This window comes from Oncorhynchus tshawytscha, linkage group LG24 (assembly GCF_018296145.1).
Source record: "Oncorhynchus tshawytscha isolate Ot180627B linkage group LG24, Otsh_v2.0, whole genome shotgun sequence".
Classification (NCBI taxonomy): domain Eukaryota; kingdom Metazoa; phylum Chordata; class Actinopteri; order Salmoniformes; family Salmonidae; genus Oncorhynchus; species Oncorhynchus tshawytscha.
This window is the reverse complement of record NC_056452.1, coordinates 19,977,387-19,994,847: the sequence shown is the minus strand read 5'-3', so window position 1 is coordinate 19,994,847 and position 17,461 is coordinate 19,977,387. Positions and strand designations below refer to the sequence as shown.

The window sequence follows — 17,461 nt, the reverse complement described above, 5'->3', positions numbered from 1 at the left end:
CAGAATGTAGTGGCTTACAGACTGAAAGGATAAGAGGGCCCGCTAATTAATGTGACATCATGACATTAAAGCCCTAAGCTTTCTTAACCTGCAAATCCCAACACAGATCATTTTATATTGGACAATCCAATCTGAGTCAAGCAGGGCAAGTTGTTTTGTCGCGCTATCTCCCTACTGCAGCTGTGGTAGAGAATGTTCATTTTGGGACAAAATTGTTGACTAAATATATTATCCACCCAATATTCCCACTTGAGTAGAAAGTAGTTGGACAGTTGACCTTAAGGAACCACTCTTCAGTTCTCCACTATAGTTCCAAGCAAACATTCGAGAAAGGTTTGTGGAGGGGTCATGCAAGTAATAGCTGGTCCCAGCCTCCCCACCACAGAACTCTCTCTCACAGGGATTTGTTTTCATAAGAATTGCCCTACCTGTATTTACAGTCAATGTGAAGACAAATGCCAAGTAGATAGGTTAAATGCATCAGTGAAGCATTTCAAAAAGGAGCTAAATTAAACGAGTTCCCTCTGTAATATCTTTGACCAGTCCGTTTTGGTCTTGGTAGGATCCAGTGTGGTAAACATAGAGTGGAACAAAAGGCACCTGGGACAAGTCTTTTCATGGATGGTGTGCATACCACTCCACTAAAACATTGATAAACCTACTGCATTATGTCAACAGTGTTGGGAGAAGTGCTTGATCTTAATGACCTCAATCTCGCTGTCATAGGGCAGTCCGGAAGCCTTGCCAAGTGAGGAGAATCAGAGTTCTGAGAAAGATGGTCCTATTGTAACCCTATCACACAGTCTGGCAAGGCAGGACAGGGCCAGTTTCTCTGTCTATTTTCACATGTGGGATTAAGACTGGCCCATAATGTGTTTACGGGGAACAATGGGTCTTTCTCTCTCCCAGCCAACACAGCAAGCCACTGAATTCTAGTCAGAGAGCAAGGCAATAAAAGATCTGTATCAATGGGACTTGGCAGTCTAAATCCCTTATTAAGTAAAAGTGATTAGTGGGATGTCCTCCCTGACAGAGAAGGAGAGAGATGGGGCCTGGCCTGGTACAGTGGAATGGATTAGTCACATGGACACCCTACCTAGGAGTTAATCTCATGAAGAAAGCCATGTGGTAATAATGTCGCTGGCTGCAATGAGACGAATAGGGAAGCAACAATAGACTAGATACATAAAGTCTGCAATCAATTTGGATTGGTTGTGTTCAAAAAGCGATCCCATTCCATCAAACCCCACGGTCTGTCATTGCAGTAGTGTGTGAACCGGCTGCTGCCTCTCAGTTCTGTTAGGGTCAACAGACTCCAAGTGAAGAACAAGCAGCACTGTGTCCAGAAAGGCAGCCACACCAACCCGGTGACTTGTGTTGATATAAAACATGTGGAGGACTTTCCCTCCATCACCATCTGCTACTGATTAATCAGCCTATCATCACCTTTCTACACTGTAGATCCCTGATCGGATGCTGCTTGGCGAAGATCGTTGTGGTTGGTTGTAAACAAACTTCACAGGTGACTGTAACCAACCTGATGGATTGTACAGTTGGGGGTGTACCACAAAGTTACAAAACACCTCATGAAATTACAAAACATTCATAATACACTTTGCCCTGCCCCCTAAAGATAATTTATATACAGTGGAGAGAACAAGTATTTGATACACTGCCGATTTTGCAGGTTTTCCTATTTACAAAGCATGTAGAGTTCTGTCATTTTTATCATAGGTACACTTCAACTGTGAGAGACAGAATCTAAAACAAAAATCCAGAAAATCACATTGTATGATTTTTAAGCAATTAATTTGCATTTTATTGCATGACATAAGTATTTGATACATCAGAAAAGCAGAACTTAATATTTGGTACAGAAACCTTTGTTTGCAATTACAGAGATCATACGTTTCCTGTAGTTCTGGACCAGGTTTGCACACACTGCAGCAGGGATTTTGGCCCACTCCATACAGACCTTCTCCAGATCCTTCAGTTTTCGGGGCTGTCACTGGAAAATACAGACTTTCAGCTACCTCCAAAGATTTTCTATTGGGTTCAGGTCTGGAGACTAGCTAGGCCACTCCAGGACCTTGAGATGCTTCTTACGGAGCCACTCCTTAGTTGCCCTGGCTGTGTGTTTCGGGTCGTGGTCATGCTGGAAGACCCAGCCACGACCCATCTTCAATGCTCTTACTGAGGGAAGGAGGTTGTTGGCCAAGATCTCGCGATACATGGCCCCATCCATCCTCCCGTCAATACAGTGCAGTCGTCCTGTCCCCTTTGCAGAAAAGCATCCCCAAATAATGATGTTTCCACCTCCATGCTTCACGGTTGGGATGGTGTTCTTGGGGTTGTACTCATCCTTACTAATGGTTTTCTTTGAGACTGTGGTCCCAGCTCTCTTCAGGTCATTGACCAGGTCCTGCCCTGTAGTTCTGGGCTGATCCCTCACCTTCCTCATGATCATTGATGCCCCACGAGGTGAGATCTTGCATGGAGCCCCAGACCGAGGGTGATTGAACTTCTTCCATTTTCTAATAATTGCGCCAACAGTTGTTGCCTTCTCACCAACCTGCTTGCCTATTGTCCTGTAGCCCATCCCAGCCTTGTGCAGGTCTACAATTTTATCCCTGATGTCCTTACACAGCTCTCTGATCTTGGCCATTGTGGAGAGGTTGGAGTCTGTTGGATTGAGTGTGTGGACAGGTGTCTTTTATACAGGTAACAAGTTCAAACAGGTGCAGTTAATACAGGTAATGAGTGGAGAACAGGAGGGCTTCTGATAGAAAAACTAACATGTTTGTGAGAGCCGGAATTCTTACTGGTTGGTAGGTGATCAAATACTTATGTCATGCAATAAAATGCAAATTAATTACTTAAAAATCATACAATGTGATTTTCTGGATTTTTGTTTTAGATTCCGTCTCTCACAGTTGAAGTGTACCTATGATAAAAAAATTACAGACCTCTACATGCTCTGTAAGTACGAAAACCTGCAAAATCGGCAGTGTATCAAATACCTGTTTTCCCCACTGTATATATACAGTGCATTTGGAAAATATTCAGACCCCTTGACTTTTTCCACATTTTGTTATGTTACAGCCTTATTCTAAAATGGACAAAATAGTTCCCCCCCCCCTCGTTTATCTACACACAATACCCAATAATGACAAAGCAAAAATAGGTCTATATACAGTTTTGCACATTTACTCATTACTATGTTGAAGCCTCTTTGGCAGCGATTACAGCCTCGAGCCTTCTTGGGTATGAGACGGTAAGTTGGACAGACCTGTATTTGGGGAGTTTCTCACATTCTTCTCTGGGAGCATCGATGCACAGCTATTTTCAGGTCTCTACAGAGATGTTCATTCGGGTTCAAATCCACACTCTGGTTGGGCCAGTCAAGGACATCCTGAAGCCACTTCTGCCTTGTCTTGGCTGTGTGCTTAGGGTCGTTGTCCTGTTGGAAGGTGAACCTTGTACTGGTCCAGCCATTCTTTGGGGCAACTTATGCTTTTTGCTGTTTAGCCGTGCCAAGTTACATAAGACGCATGTTTGGCTTTTCCGAGTTTCCTTTTCTGGGGTGCTGGACCCTTGGGTGACAGTTATATAGTCCTAGAAAGAAAAACAAATGTCTACCTGGAATGCTTACTGGCAGCTTTAAACCATAAATCAAGGTTTTATGGCCATAAAAGTAAGTGCCTGCAGCCTCATTTCCTGTATATGGCCTTTTCATAACACTTTGCATACAGCCTGCAGGTATAATGCTTTATAACTTGTTTTCGTGTATAAGCCTTTATAATGTCCTATGGTATTTGCTGGTGTGGTATGATCAATGGAATACAACTATTGATTCATTCTGTTTGATCACTCACTGAAATGTTTTCTCTTTGATATTGATTGCATAGAAAACTAGAAGTCAATGTTCTTTTCTCCACAGGATGTCCTATACAGGATAGGATCTATTATAGATTTATCTAACATTGAGCAATAAAATAATATTTAACATGATTGCCTAACATGGCTTTCGAGTGAAAAGTGAAAAATGTTAAAGGCCCAGTGCAGTCAAAAACGACACGTCCTGTGTTTTATAAATATTTCCACACTATGAGGTTGGAATGATACTGTAAAATTGTGAAAATTGCCTTTTTAGTGTAAGAGCTGTTTGAAAAGGCCGCCTGAAATGTCTGCCTGTTTTGGAGAGATGGAGTTTTGGCTTTCCATGGTGACATAACCATGCGGTAAATTAGTTAATAGACCAATAAGAAAGAGAGTTCCAAACATCTCTGCCAATAACAGCTAATTTTCAGTTTTCCCCTCCCCACTCAGACCACTCCCAGACAGTCCGAGCAAAATTATTACTTGAGAAATTGCTGTTTGCCAAAAAGCTATTTTTGTTTATTTTTGACCATTAAATTTCAACCAATCACAGTAAGGTACTTAATTGTTACCCAAAAATGATTCGATGTTGAGATAAAAACGGTTGCATTTAACCTTTAAGAAAAGTCGAGTAATGACATCCCACTGGGCACAGAGGTCAGTTCAACAGCTAGTTTTGATTTACATTTGGTTGAGTTATCAAGTAATGTAAATCCAACATGAATTCATAGTGAAATCAACAAGTGAAGTCATCATGCCATTGGATTTAGGTAAAACGTTGGGTGAAAAAAGACAAAATTCCCTTACGTTGATTACTTTTTTCAAAACCAATCACTTTTCTACGTTGATTCAACATCATCACATTGACATTTTTGTTGAAACGACATGGAAACAACATTGATTCAACCAGTTTTTGCCCAGTGGGATGAGACTAACTAGAAGTAACATATTTTAGTTGTTCCAGGGGGAAAAAGCGAGCTGAAACATTTCTTTCAATGTCTGGATCTGGACGTTAACCTGGGGCTCGTACTGCTGAAGCAGAACATTTCACGGTTAGTGATTGATAGTGAGTATGTCTAATGTATAGTATTCCAGATATGCTCTTGCCTTTACCCACAACAGATGTTTCATAAGGCAGCAAAAACAAATTTTTGGGACTGGGGTCAAATGTGCAGAACACATCTGGACAAAATGGGAGTCTTGGTTGGAGTTACGTAATGTTTTCCCAATTGGTTAGGGGCTGTCTCACATCTGTTGTTGTTCTTACTCAACCCAGGCTGTGGCAGGACTCTACACTATAAAAACCTCTGTTTGTAGATGAACAGCAGCTCTAAGGCACCTCAGACTTTACAAGGTATGAACTGCATGGGAAGGGATAGTAGGGTTTTACATGTACTCTGCTTAGGGTTTTACATGTACTCTGCTTAGGGTTTTACATGTACTCTGCTTAGGGTTTTACATGTACTGTGCTTAGGGTTTTACATGTACTCTGCTTAGGGTTTTTCTGGCAGATCTGTTTTTTATTACTATCAATTACCTTTTTAACTCACTTTTCATATTTTTGATTAGTTTGCAACCTTTTTAGATTGAAGCTGTAATGGAGTGGTATATTGCCCGATGTATTGATTGTGATGTTGTGATATTTTCTCTTGACTCTGGGCTCTGTCTTCCACGGATCCATCAACAAGGCAACATGCTGAGAATCTGTGTGGCCCTCTGTGTTCTGGCGACATGCTGGGCACAGGACTGTCAGGTTTCAAACATTCAGGTCATGCAGAACTTCGACAGAAGCAGGGTAAGAACAAAATTCACATTTCCGAAATGTCACTTTCCATAAAGTATCTCTGCTCTTGTCCAATCTGATCTATCAGCCTTGGAATGTTCAATGTAGAATGCAACTGGAATTCCATTCATTGTATGTTATGCAGAGATTGATAGAGCTCTCATTTCATCTTACAGTATACTGGTAGGTGGTATGCTGTGGCCAAGAAAGATCCTGTTGGTCTGTTCCTCCTGGACAATGTTGTTGCTCAGTTCTCAGTAGATGGAAGTGGCAAAATGACTGCAACTGCCCAGGGAAGAGTTATCATCCTTAAGTGAGTTCTGTTTACTTCCAAACGATCAAAATAGTTTCTCAAACCTTCTAAAATTCATCATGCATTCACTTCTACTGAACTTAGTCATTTATCTTTGCTTCATCCTCCCCTTTTATTCCATTTATCCTCCCCTTTCAACTCTCCTTTTCCTCCCTTTATCCTCCACTTTTATTCCCTTTATCCTCCCCTTTCCTCCCTTTAAACTCTCCTTTTCCTCCCTTTAGCAACTGGGAAATGTGTGCCAACATGTTCGGCACCTTCGAGGACACTCCAGACCCTGCCAAGTTCAAGATGAGATACTGGGGTGCTGCTGCATACCTCCAGTCTGGAAGTAAGAAAGACTACAGACTCAAAATACAAAACTAAAATCTCCTATTGTTGTACAGAATGTTCCATTGCGTTACACCACTACCTATTGATGATAACTTGACTATTCTTCATTTGTACATGATAGCATGCCATTGATGAAGCTGCCTACTGTCCAAAGCCTGCTGTTAAACCAACCATTGCTATCATTCTGTCTCCTCTCTCCTCCACATAGACGATGACCACTGGGTCATTGACACTGACTACGACAACTATGCCATCCACTACTCCTGCAGAGAAGTTGACCTGGACGGCACCTGCCTGGATGGATACTCCTTCATCTTCTCCCGCCACCCTACCGGTCTGAGGCCTGAGGACCAGAAGATTGTCACCGACAAGAAAAAGGAGATCTGCTTCCTCGGCAAATACAGACGTGTTTCACACACTGGTAAGCGTTGTTATAAGTAAATTTAGTAATTCAAAGTAATACTTTACTTTTGTGCAAAAACCAATTGTGCAACTTCTGGTCTAATTAACTATTATGGAATCCAAATATCAATTATAAGCTCAGTATATGCAGTATGTGTAAACGTGTTTTATTCCTCCATTGCAGGTTTCTGTGAAAGCAGCTGATCTGGAACTAGTCAGATGGATATCATGGGTGTAAAATTCCACATATCAGAATCAGGCTGTAAATATAAACCATGTTCCACAACAAAACAAACCAACCGTCACTGGCCAGCCCCTTCCAGCAGTTGTGGAACTTTGCCGTTACCAAAGACAGCCATCAACCAACCAAATGATTTGTATCCGAATGTCTCAGGAAGGATATAGGATACTTTACTGATTGACATTGTATGATGTAGTCTTGAATGACTTTTTGAAATAAAAACACAATGGTACTATGTCAGTGTTTATTTTGTATTATTAGCATCAAGGGTTTCAAGTCATACTTTGTGCTCTGATGTCATCAGGTTGGTTTGCCATTCATACAACTGCATGGTCCCACATGGCTTCCATTCAACAGTGACAAAAAGACAATTACTCAAAGATTGTGTTGATAGCCATTGCACTGTCATCTTTATTGCACATTTTTGTACAGTGTATAACAAAGTGCAAAGACAGCTTTTGGATACAGGCAAAAACAAAAATCTAATCAAATGAAAAACAAAGACACCCAATTATCTGAAAAAGGACAATAATCTATTTATCACCAAACTGGTTTCAAAATGTATAAATAAAATTTAAAAAAAGGCATCAAACTGAGAATTATTCATAACGCACTGCTTGGAACCAACCATATGAGTATTCTGCAGCAGTAACCTTACAGCTAAGTCCTTGTTGTAACATTCCTTGAATAGACACATGAACTCCTACCCAAGAGAAGCCTCGCTAATCCTTGGCCTTAAATAGTTTAATGCAAGGACTTACTCATGCAATCTCATTCGAGCTGGTTTGCAAAGTAAGAACTGAGGCGGAAGTGGGCCTTACTCACACATGTAACATTGCCCAGTGCAGCAATTTTTATCTCAATATCAAGTCATTTCTGGGTAACAAGTAACTTACTGTGATAGTTGTCCATTAAAATGGTCAAAAATAAAGAAAAATGGCTTTTTAGCAAAAAACTATTCTCAAGCAAGAATTTTGTTAAGAATATCAGTGTTGTCTGAGTAGAGGACACTAAAGCGGTGCATTAGGATTGTGGCTTGGGGATCAATCCATTGGCTCCTGAGTGGCGCAGCGGTCTAAGACATCGCACCTCAGTGCTAGAGTGCACTACAGACCCTGGTTCGATTCCAGGCTGTATCACAACAGGCTGTGATTGGGAGTCCCATAGGGCGGCGCACAACTGTCCGGGTTAGGGTTTGGCCGGGTAGGCTGTCATTGTAAATAAGAATTTGTTCTTCGCTGACTTGCCTAGTTAAATAAACTGGTCAAAATTGTTTGTACTTTTACAGTGTTAGTTTCCTCAGCTGTACCAATATGATACAAAACAGATGAAAAACTAAATTGACTGCACTGGGCCTTTAAAACTGATGGAATAAACCTTAGGAATGCAAACAATGCTTATAGAAAGACGAGGTACAACAGAAAAAATAAAGGACCTATGTGGTGAACACTTGTTTCATGTTCTAATCTTACATACGTTCTATGACAAAACCATCCACATAAGATTTTTTTTGAAATCACAAAAAAATATAATAATAATAATTCAAAATAGTTTATTCTTGTCAATCAAAAATAGTCACTGATTTATTGGTAAACACACCTTCAGGATCTTACAGTAGATCATCAGTAGACACATAAAAAAAATGGGAAAGAAACATCGTCATGTAAAAAGAGCATAAACACAAATCAAATAGACTCCCTCTTATAAGATTATATAAATACAATATCTTATAGACAAAAGACCGAGAATGGCCAGATGTACTCCCCTGAGGCTGTTCAAGTGAAACAGTAGTCGAGGTGGGCCAGCAGTTCTCTGTGTTGACTGGTGGCGTATGGGGCTCTACACTTTGGACACTCCAGGAAACTCTCGTCCAGAAGGCTTTTGGAGGGCGAGGTGGGGATGGGATCCTCAATGGACAGCCTATCAAACTCCAGCTTGTTGTAAGAACTTGGCTCAGAGAAACGAGACTCGCTCTGCTGTTTACGAAATTGAAAATACATAGAAACCAATCAATTGTCCCACAGTTGCTTATCTGAAGATAGCAAAGGTATTCATGATGACAATTGAAAAGCAGAAAAGTCTAAAAGAATTTAAGTGTACTGCAACATTTTGCAATTGCTTACTTGATGGCTGGATTCCAGTCTCGTGATTTGGTCCCGAGCCTTGCGCAGCTCTTTCAGGACCTTGTGCAACTGATGCTGTAAACTGTGCCGATCGAGCTTCTCGTTCTCAAAGTCTTTGGCAGACAGCTGGATCTGGGGGGAATAGACAACAGCAAATCAAGAGAGCACTGCAGAGATCTTGGATGTTGTATTGCATAAGAGATGTTATACAACAGACTATTTCACAATCTAGAGTCAGGAATGGTTTAGGTTGCCAATAGAAAATCTAATTGTATTCGTCACATGCACCGACTACTAATATTGGTACCCTTGGTAAATAATTTTTTATTTTTGTTTATCCTCTTGGTCTTTCAAAATATTCTGAAAAATCTTAACTTTTAATTAAAGTAAAACAAATGAAAGAAAAAAATTAATTCTTAACTCAAAACAAATATTTTTCTCAAATATACCTGTGCTACAATTATTGGCACTCCTTCCTTACCTTTGCCAACAGCTCAGAGTCTTCTCCAATAATGTGTAATGAGGTTGGAGAACACATGGCAAGGGACCCGAGACCATTCCTCCGTACAGAATCTCTCCAGATTCCAAGGTCCATGCTTGTGGACTGTTCTTCAGCTCATCCCAAAGGTTTTCTATAGGGTTTAGGCCAGGGGACGGCCATGGCAAAACCTTGATTCTGTGGTCAGTGAACCATTTTTGTGCTGATGTTGAGGTGTGCTGTGGTTCATTGTCCTGCTGGAAGATCCAACCATGGCCCAGTTTAAGCTTCCTAGCAAATGCAGTCAGATTTTGATTTCATATCTGCTGGTACTTGGGAGTCCATGTTACCATGTATCCTAACAAGTTGTCCAGGGCCGTTGGAAGAAAAACAGACCCACAACATCAAAGATCCACCACTATAGTTCACAGTGGGAATGAGGTACTTTTCTGCATGGATATATTTCTGTCTACGCCAAACCCACCTCTGGGGTTTGTTTCCAAAAAGCTCTATTTTGGTCTCACCTGACCACAGAACCCGGTCACATTGAAAGTTCCAGTGACGTTTGGCAAACTGTAGGCGCTTGAGTTTGTTGTTTGATGACCGGGTTTGTTGTTTTTATGGCAACCCTCCCAAACAACTTGTGGTTACATATGTGGCGTCTGATCGTAGTTTTGTAGAGTTTCTGACCTAACTAACGTCTGCAATTCTCCAGCTGTTTTTTTGGCCACTCTTACCATCCTCCTCACTGTGCGTGGGGTCAATATAGACACACGTCCTCTTCCAGGCCAATTGTTAACACCTCCAATTACTTTAAACTTCTTAATTATTGCCCTGATAGTAGAAATGGGCATTCAACCGGTAAGCTATTTTCTTATAGCCATTTCCTGATTTGTGCAGCTCAACAACTTTTGTCGCACATCATTACTGTATTCTCTAGTGATGGATGACTATGGGAACTTGGCCTGTGTTTCACCTCATATTTATACCCCAGTGAAACAGGAAGTCATGGCTTACCACTTAAGTATTCCTAATCACTCAGTTGAATTTAAACACATAAAATATGAATTGGAATATACTTCAGTCAGATTTTACTCATAAGAATTTATAGGGGTGCCAATAATTGTGGCAGACATGTTATGGAGAAAAATATTTATTTCACATGTATTTTTTCCAATAATTTTACTTCAATTAAAAGGTTAGATTTTTTGTGAATATTTTGAATGAAAGGCCAAGAGTAAAACAGCAAAGACATTTTTTTTTACAGCCTGTCTTGCTCAAGTTTACCAATGGTGCCAATGTAAGTGGAGGGCACTGTAGACATTACCGTGAAATGCTTACTTACAAATTCCTTAACCAACGATGCAGTTCAAGAAAGAGTTCAGAAAATATTTACTAAATAAACTAAAGCGATTTAAACAAATAAAAAGTAACACAATAAAATAACAATAACGAGGCTATATACAGGGGGTGCCGGTACTGAGTCAATGTGCAGGGGTACAGGTTAGTCCAGGTCATTTGTACATGTTGGTAGGGGTAAAGTGATTATGCATGGATAAACAACCTACATACCTGCTGTTCCAGTACAGAAACTCTCCTCTGCTCCTCATTTTGATTTAACTGAGATTTCTGGAGTAGATTCACCTGAACAGAAAACAGTATTTTGTCTTAAAGGAAATTGGAGGTCCTATCGACATTCAGTATTACTGTGTCTTTTGAAAGAATAGTGGGAAAGTGTAGAGGGTGTGAAGAAGAACGAGGAGCATTGGCGAGAAAGTGGCTGAGACCGGGATCGAACCCCCTTCTCCAGTGGGTATATATCGTTCAGCACAGAACATTTTTATTTAATCCCCAACTACATTGAACTGCTGTTAGATCGGTATATATTCAACGAGACACAACCCGACTCATTTAAAAACCAACTTTTCCCCAGCAACTCATCCACAGGTCATGGTTGTAAATAACAATGCTTTATAAATTAACTCACCTGGTCAAACAAAGTTGCACAATAAACCACACAAAGTATCTCCCTGGTGTATAACAGTACCTGCAGCAGAAGCTCAGCAGACCTCTTCCTCTCGTCTTCCAACCTGGCGTCCATGCTGTCCAGCTCGGACCTCATCCTGTCAGCCCGGTCGGCCAAGCACTTCCTCTCCTCGCTGACTCTGTGTCTCCTGCTGAGGCGCTCGGCCTGGAGCTGTTCTCTGGCCTCGGCCACCTCCCGGCAGCGCTCCTCGTACCTCCCCTGGGCCCGCGCAGCAGCCTCTTTCTGGGCCTCCACGTCCCGCTTGGCCTGCAGCAGAAGCTTGTCGTAGTACTCCTGCAGCTGGGGGGAAGACTTCTCAGGTGCTGGGGAAAACCAAGCAGGGTTACAATAAAATATGATCCTCTATGCAACACTTATGAATCGGTCACTAGGAAGTACAGTTTGTCAAGTATACTTTGCTTTACCACTTGTAATAGCTAATTATAACTAATTTGTAAATGCTAATTATAAGCTTGAGTTAATTTCAGGAAATCAAATTAGCACAATACAAAATCCATCTGTTTAAACTGGAGATATCAGATTTTTTTCAATCCACCGCATCTGCCAATAGCCGTTTTCGGCATCTGCAGTATAAGGTCTACGAGACCCACAAGCGTCACAGGCGTAGTCTAAAGTCAGTATCGCCGACCTGCCAACTTCTGTCAGTAGCATCCGAACGGTTCGAGCTACACACTAATATGACCCCTCTATGGAAAGGTGAGTCTCTCACGAACACGCACATTTGCTCTAGGAAGTCCACAAGCCAAACCTGAAAGCAGCCTGGTACCACTTTAAAAATGAATGGAATTATATAGATAGTTTAGTGCCAAAAATAAGGGGTTAAATCTGTATAAAAAATACAACTAGTTTCCTGATCCTTCTTATATCTCTTCGATATAATACAGACACTTCAAAACAAACTTCCTTTAGATTTATTTATTTGTACTATCAGTTTTTCCATGTACGAATCTGGTATTCAATGCGTTTCCACAGGCTAATAGCAGTAAGGCCAAATGTTTCATCAAATATTTTTTATATATATTTTTTCTAAATCAAAAAGCTAAATGGTCAGTGCTATGACTATCTTAAAACAATTCCATCTTCGCTTAGTAGAACCACCCCAATTAAGAAATGCTGTATTCACAGACTGACAAGCGTTGGCCTAGAGGGTAATTATTTTAACCACATGGGAAAAAAATGTGTGTGTATGAAATAAGCCTTTATAATGCGGAGAACATTGTGGGATCTGCCGATTTTTAACAGTGGATTTGCTCTTAACAGCAAACGAGTGCCAAATCCCACACTGGCTCAGAGGCCCTGTTTTTTTACCGGCTGAATCGCCTTCTTTGTGTTGTTGTTGGAGAGCTTGGTTGGCTTGATTTAGTTGCTGCTCCAACTCAAGGGTTCTGGCCAGGACTGCCTTGACATAGGCCTCTCGCTGCTGGTCATAAACCATCCACTGTTGGTTCTTCTCCAAAGCCTTACGGAACCCAGGAAAAAAGACACACGGGGGTAAGGGTTAGGTTATACAGTTTTCCTTAGCACTCAACGCACTACGATTTTTGAGCAGACAAAGACGAAAACAAAATGGCAATTTTAATCTTGACAAGTTATTCAACTCACATCTCTCAGGTGATCCTGAACTACTGCAACCTCACCGGTGGGGACCCTGCCATTCTATCAAACAGTATAGAAACACGGGTATTATAATATATCAAAACAATTGCATAGGTGTACACAACAGAGACAATCACTTTCTACATGAAGACATGGTCTGTTGTATGTGGGTCTGTGGGAGACGAGTCTTGGATGTTTTACTTAAAAAGTCTAATGCAGACGTTTTTAATCGGAATATCACATCATTTCTGGGTAACAATTAAGTACCTTACTGTGACCATTTGAATTTAAAACAAAAATAGCTTCTTAGCAAAGAGCCATTTCTAGGAATTTCTGGGAGTAGTGGGAAAAGGAAAAGTAGATGTTATTGGCAGAGTAGTTTGGAACACTTTCTTATTGGAATATTAAACTAATTTACTACCTGGTGATGTCACCAGGCAAGCCAAAACTCCATCCCACCAAAACAGTCTTTTCAAACAGCTCTTCCACTAAAAGGGTATAATGATAATTTTCACTATTATTCCAAACTCAGCGTGTGGAAATATATATATATAAAACACAAGGAAATCAAGATTAAAGAGGACATAATAAAATCATTAAAAAGGGCAGTAAAGCCTAGCTAAATGCAAAGCCGCCTCTAGTTAAAGAACTGCATACAATAATATAATGCCTAGGGTGTCTTTTAACCAGTCAGAGGCCTAGTCAGCCTGGCTGGGATACATCCTCAATAACACCAAGGCCCAACTATCCCTGGAGGGGCTGCCTTCGTTCTGCAATCCCTGGAGAGCGACGCCAGGCCCATCTCATAATAATAATAATAATGATGATGTTAAAGTTGGCCCACAGGTTGACATCTGATTGCCTGGTAAGACCAGGAACATGATACCTATGACCTAAGGAGGCGGGACGTCTCAAGGCTGCGCCGCTGTAAAACCCATTGGTCTGCTCAGGCCCTTAACTCCACCTCGAGAGGAGAGGGACTGGGATCATAAGCTTGACAACCTTTTCCCAGATGGTCTGCCCATCCTGTATGACTGAACATGTGCGGTGGGGGTTATGTTGCGGAGGGTAATGCCCTCGGTGATGAGGGCCTGTTGGGAGGTGGATTGCCTTGAACATAGTCTCATGGTTATTTGAAAGTTACATATGGATTAGAGCACAGATAATAAAATAGTTCTCTATCCATGAATAAGACTAGTGGTAAACCATTTCCTCCCATACCACAGTGCTTTAAAGTGAGGGAAAACTCATTTTATCAGAGGGAAGGGTCTGTCATACTCGTCTGGTAGAGTGGTCAAAGAGGTTAAACAATGAAATGCTTATGAAGCTCTGTAATCATAAAATGGCTAACTTGTCATTCTCACTCTTAGAAATATGACACTAAGAAGATTAGATAGATAAGAGATCGGGAAAATAAATGTAATATTTGAATCATGAAAGATGATAAATAGGAAATGCTGTCAGAGCCTATTCAACTGGTGGCTGCGGGCCAGATCCAGTCTTTTAATCAATTTAGACTGGCCCCTTGATCAATTCTGAACATTAGTTTAAAAAAAAATCTGGAGACAAAATTCTGATGTTTATTGCCAAAATGACCTATCAGTGTGGTTTTTAGCAGCTCCAAATAAATCTTCCTATGAATTTGTGTGAACAGTGTGCAATAAGCTAATATCACGCCATTCCTGAAGACTTTCAGGGACACGTACGTGCCTTCTGTTTCTCTCCATGAAGTCGTGCAGGAAATATTAGAAGGGAGTGAAAAAAAAAAAAATTACTGGAGGAAATTCCTCCAAAGCTTAGGCTACCCCCCCTTCCTCCTAAAATAGAGAATCAAATAGCTTGCTGGTCCATGTTATTACCATCAGTGTGTTAGGGCAGTAAAAAGAACATCCTGTTTTCAGAGGATTTTAAAAACAACCTAATTACTTTTAGCAACATTTAAGTGCTTTATAATGGTGTGTGCTGTTTTTGATAGTCGAAAATGTCTGGTGCCCCTGCAATTACCTTTAAAAAAAGTGGCCCCCATAAGAATATTGTTGAGTAGCCCTGTGGTGCGTTCAGATAGCTTCAACATTTGCTATGTTGCGTGACGGTTTGTACTGAACACGCTTCCCCAAAACTGTGTGCACCATTTGTCAATAGCCTTTGAGGTAAATTTGCTTACGTTTGGTGCTGTGGCCTGATCAATATGGGTGTGACCATCTAAAAACACAAAACCTATGCAGTACACGATACAGTAATCGCCCTGTGGGCCACCATAATCACAACGCTTTTCAACTGGTTGTTCAGAACAGTGCCATTTCAGATTAATTCAATGTTGCACCCCGTTCTGTCATACTGTACGCAACCCTGCACGAAAGCCACCTGAGCTGAGAGTTAACAAGTATTATGTCAGAGGGGCCATTCTGAGAGCAAAGGCTGCCATCTAGAGTTCAAAAATAATATTTCACCTTGAGATTTTGAATGTCCCAGCCTAACCACAACATTCATACAGGAAACTGTAATGATTGAATATTGAGGGGCGTGAACCTTGAAGTGTCTTCCTGTCACACATACATCCTCTCCATAACTGATCCTTGGTTAACACAATGGAACAAGTTCTAGGCCTCCTCAGCAGCCTGCAGATTCCGCTCACCAACCTGGAAATCAGGAAACTGTTCTTCCAGTTCCTGACACCTTGCAGACACTGCCACCAAGTTGTTCTTCAGGTTCCCCGTCTCCTCCGAGAGAGACTGGAAGAGTTTCTCTCTGTGCTCTGCCTCTCTCCTCCCCTGGTCCAGCTGAGACTGGAGCGATGCCACCACCTCTCCCCCACTGGAACTCAGCTGTTGTCTCAGAGTCTCCACCTCCTTGTCCTTTGCCAGCAGCTGCTGATTGTTCCCCTCCCTTAACGTCTCCAGAGACAGAATTCTCTGCAATCAATTGCAACATTTTGGTAGTTTATTTCTCTTCTTAAATGAACATGATTCATCTTTATATTATCACAACTCCATCAAGACAATTTCAAAAGCCAACCGTCTTCAAAGGAACACGCCCATGATGTTCTCAATGATAAACCCACAGACAGTTACAAAGCCACACTGTGAAAGTGAAAGTGATTGGTGGTCACAACAAGTTTATGAACATAAAGTGCAAAGGTTGTTTTGGTTTGAAATGTTTCCTGTTTATGGATGTAGGCTACCTCATCACTACGGTGTCAACCCCATTCCATTTGGACTTAATAATAATCATTTGACTGGCAATACTAGATTAGCCTAAGCATCTCACAAGTGTCTATTTCTGCACAAGCTACTATGCTTTGTCATTTTGCTAGCTAGTTAACTTACCTCTAGCAATTTGCTCTTGTCCAAGTCTGGTGGCCTCGCCGTTCGTTTTGATATTTCATCCATCATCTTCTTCAGGTGATTATTTTCCTTCCTGAGTCTGTCCATTTCCATGTCTGCTTGCTTTGAGCCACTGGTTTTAAAGCCTAACTTGTTGACAATGATCTCCTTGGTGCTTTTTGATGCCATGTCTGACGTGTTACCTAGAAAAACTAGTTTGACGTTTTTTTTTGTCAATGTATAACAATTCAAATCACTCACATCTCATTCAATTGCACATTTTCAATCAAAGCTAACTACATCTAGGTAGTAAATCTAATAGGATATACTCAAGTTTGTTTATTTAATTAGGCATACATCCAATTAAATGTCGCACCTGCAGTGAGGCCTAGCTAACGTGATTTGTTTAAATTGGCACGCCAAACATAAAACAAACTCAAGCCCAAAACAACAGAACATGCCTAACCGGAAAAAAAACATTTCTCCAAAACGTTATAACTGAATGACATAAATATAACATAATCTTACCAACAAGATATAGACCATCTGCTAGGTTGTTGGCTATATATTTTTCTTGAGTTGGTGGCTAAAGCTAGCTAGCTAGCTAAGTTAAATACTGTACAGTAGGTGCTGGTCTGCCTAACAACACAGCTATAGTTAGCCAGCAATCCGTCCTTATTTAGCTAGCTAAACTTTTGTTCGTTCAACCCAAACTCTTTTCTATTGTTAATAAAACATGTATGGATGCGTCTATAAATATTTAGAAAATATAACTCACAATGTAGAACTCTGTTTCCGAAATAACAACCTAGGATGCTTGATTTATGAGAATGAAACGGACACTTTCTTGCTTCCAAGTTGAAAACAAGTTTGAATGCAGCGCGTCAAGCGTCATATCCGGGTGTCAGATGACGCGGGCACTCCTTTTTTAATCAACCACCAC

General features: G+C 40.9%; 2 protein-coding genes across 4 annotated transcripts; one reads left to right on the top strand and one right to left on the bottom strand.

The window, feature by feature from the left end:
• The first annotated feature begins 5,149 nt into the window (after nucleotides 1–5,149).
• Nucleotides 5,150–7,186, top strand: LOC112223472 (retinol-binding protein 4-B). The gene is made up of 6 exons (XM_024386494.1): nucleotides 5,150–5,233; nucleotides 5,568–5,674; nucleotides 5,839–5,975; nucleotides 6,200–6,306; nucleotides 6,517–6,729; nucleotides 6,895–7,186. Exons 1-6 carry the CDS (start codon nucleotides 5,197–5,199, stop codon nucleotides 6,912–6,914), a joined length of 621 nt encoding a protein of 206 aa, XP_024242262.1. The 5' UTR covers nucleotides 5,150–5,196; the 3' UTR covers nucleotides 6,915–7,186.
• A 1,007-nt stretch (nucleotides 7,187–8,193) lies between these two features.
• On the bottom strand, nucleotides 8,194–17,428 carry LOC112223474 (centrosomal protein of 55 kDa). 3 transcript variants are annotated; one of them, XM_024386495.2, is made up of 9 exons: nucleotides 17,297–17,428; nucleotides 16,522–16,730; nucleotides 15,835–16,107; nucleotides 13,202–13,255; nucleotides 12,908–13,058; nucleotides 11,600–11,901; nucleotides 11,125–11,196; nucleotides 9,075–9,206; nucleotides 8,194–8,927 (listed from the first exon to the last, which is right to left on the bottom strand). In XM_024386495.2, the coding sequence occupies exons 2-9, from the start codon at nucleotides 16,705–16,707 to the stop codon at nucleotides 8,727–8,729; spliced, it is 1,371 nt and encodes a 456-aa protein (XP_024242263.1). In that variant the 5' UTR covers nucleotides 16,708–16,730; nucleotides 17,297–17,428; the 3' UTR covers nucleotides 8,194–8,726. The 3 variants fall into 3 exon arrangements, with proteins under 3 accessions (XP_024242263.1, XP_042161407.1, XP_024242264.1); XM_042305473.1 differs by having other exon boundaries at nucleotides 16,522–16,721; nucleotides 17,297–17,393; XM_024386496.2 differs by lacking the exon at nucleotides 17,297–17,428 and adding an exon at nucleotides 17,047–17,269.
• Nucleotides 17,429–17,461: the final 33 nt, after the last annotated feature.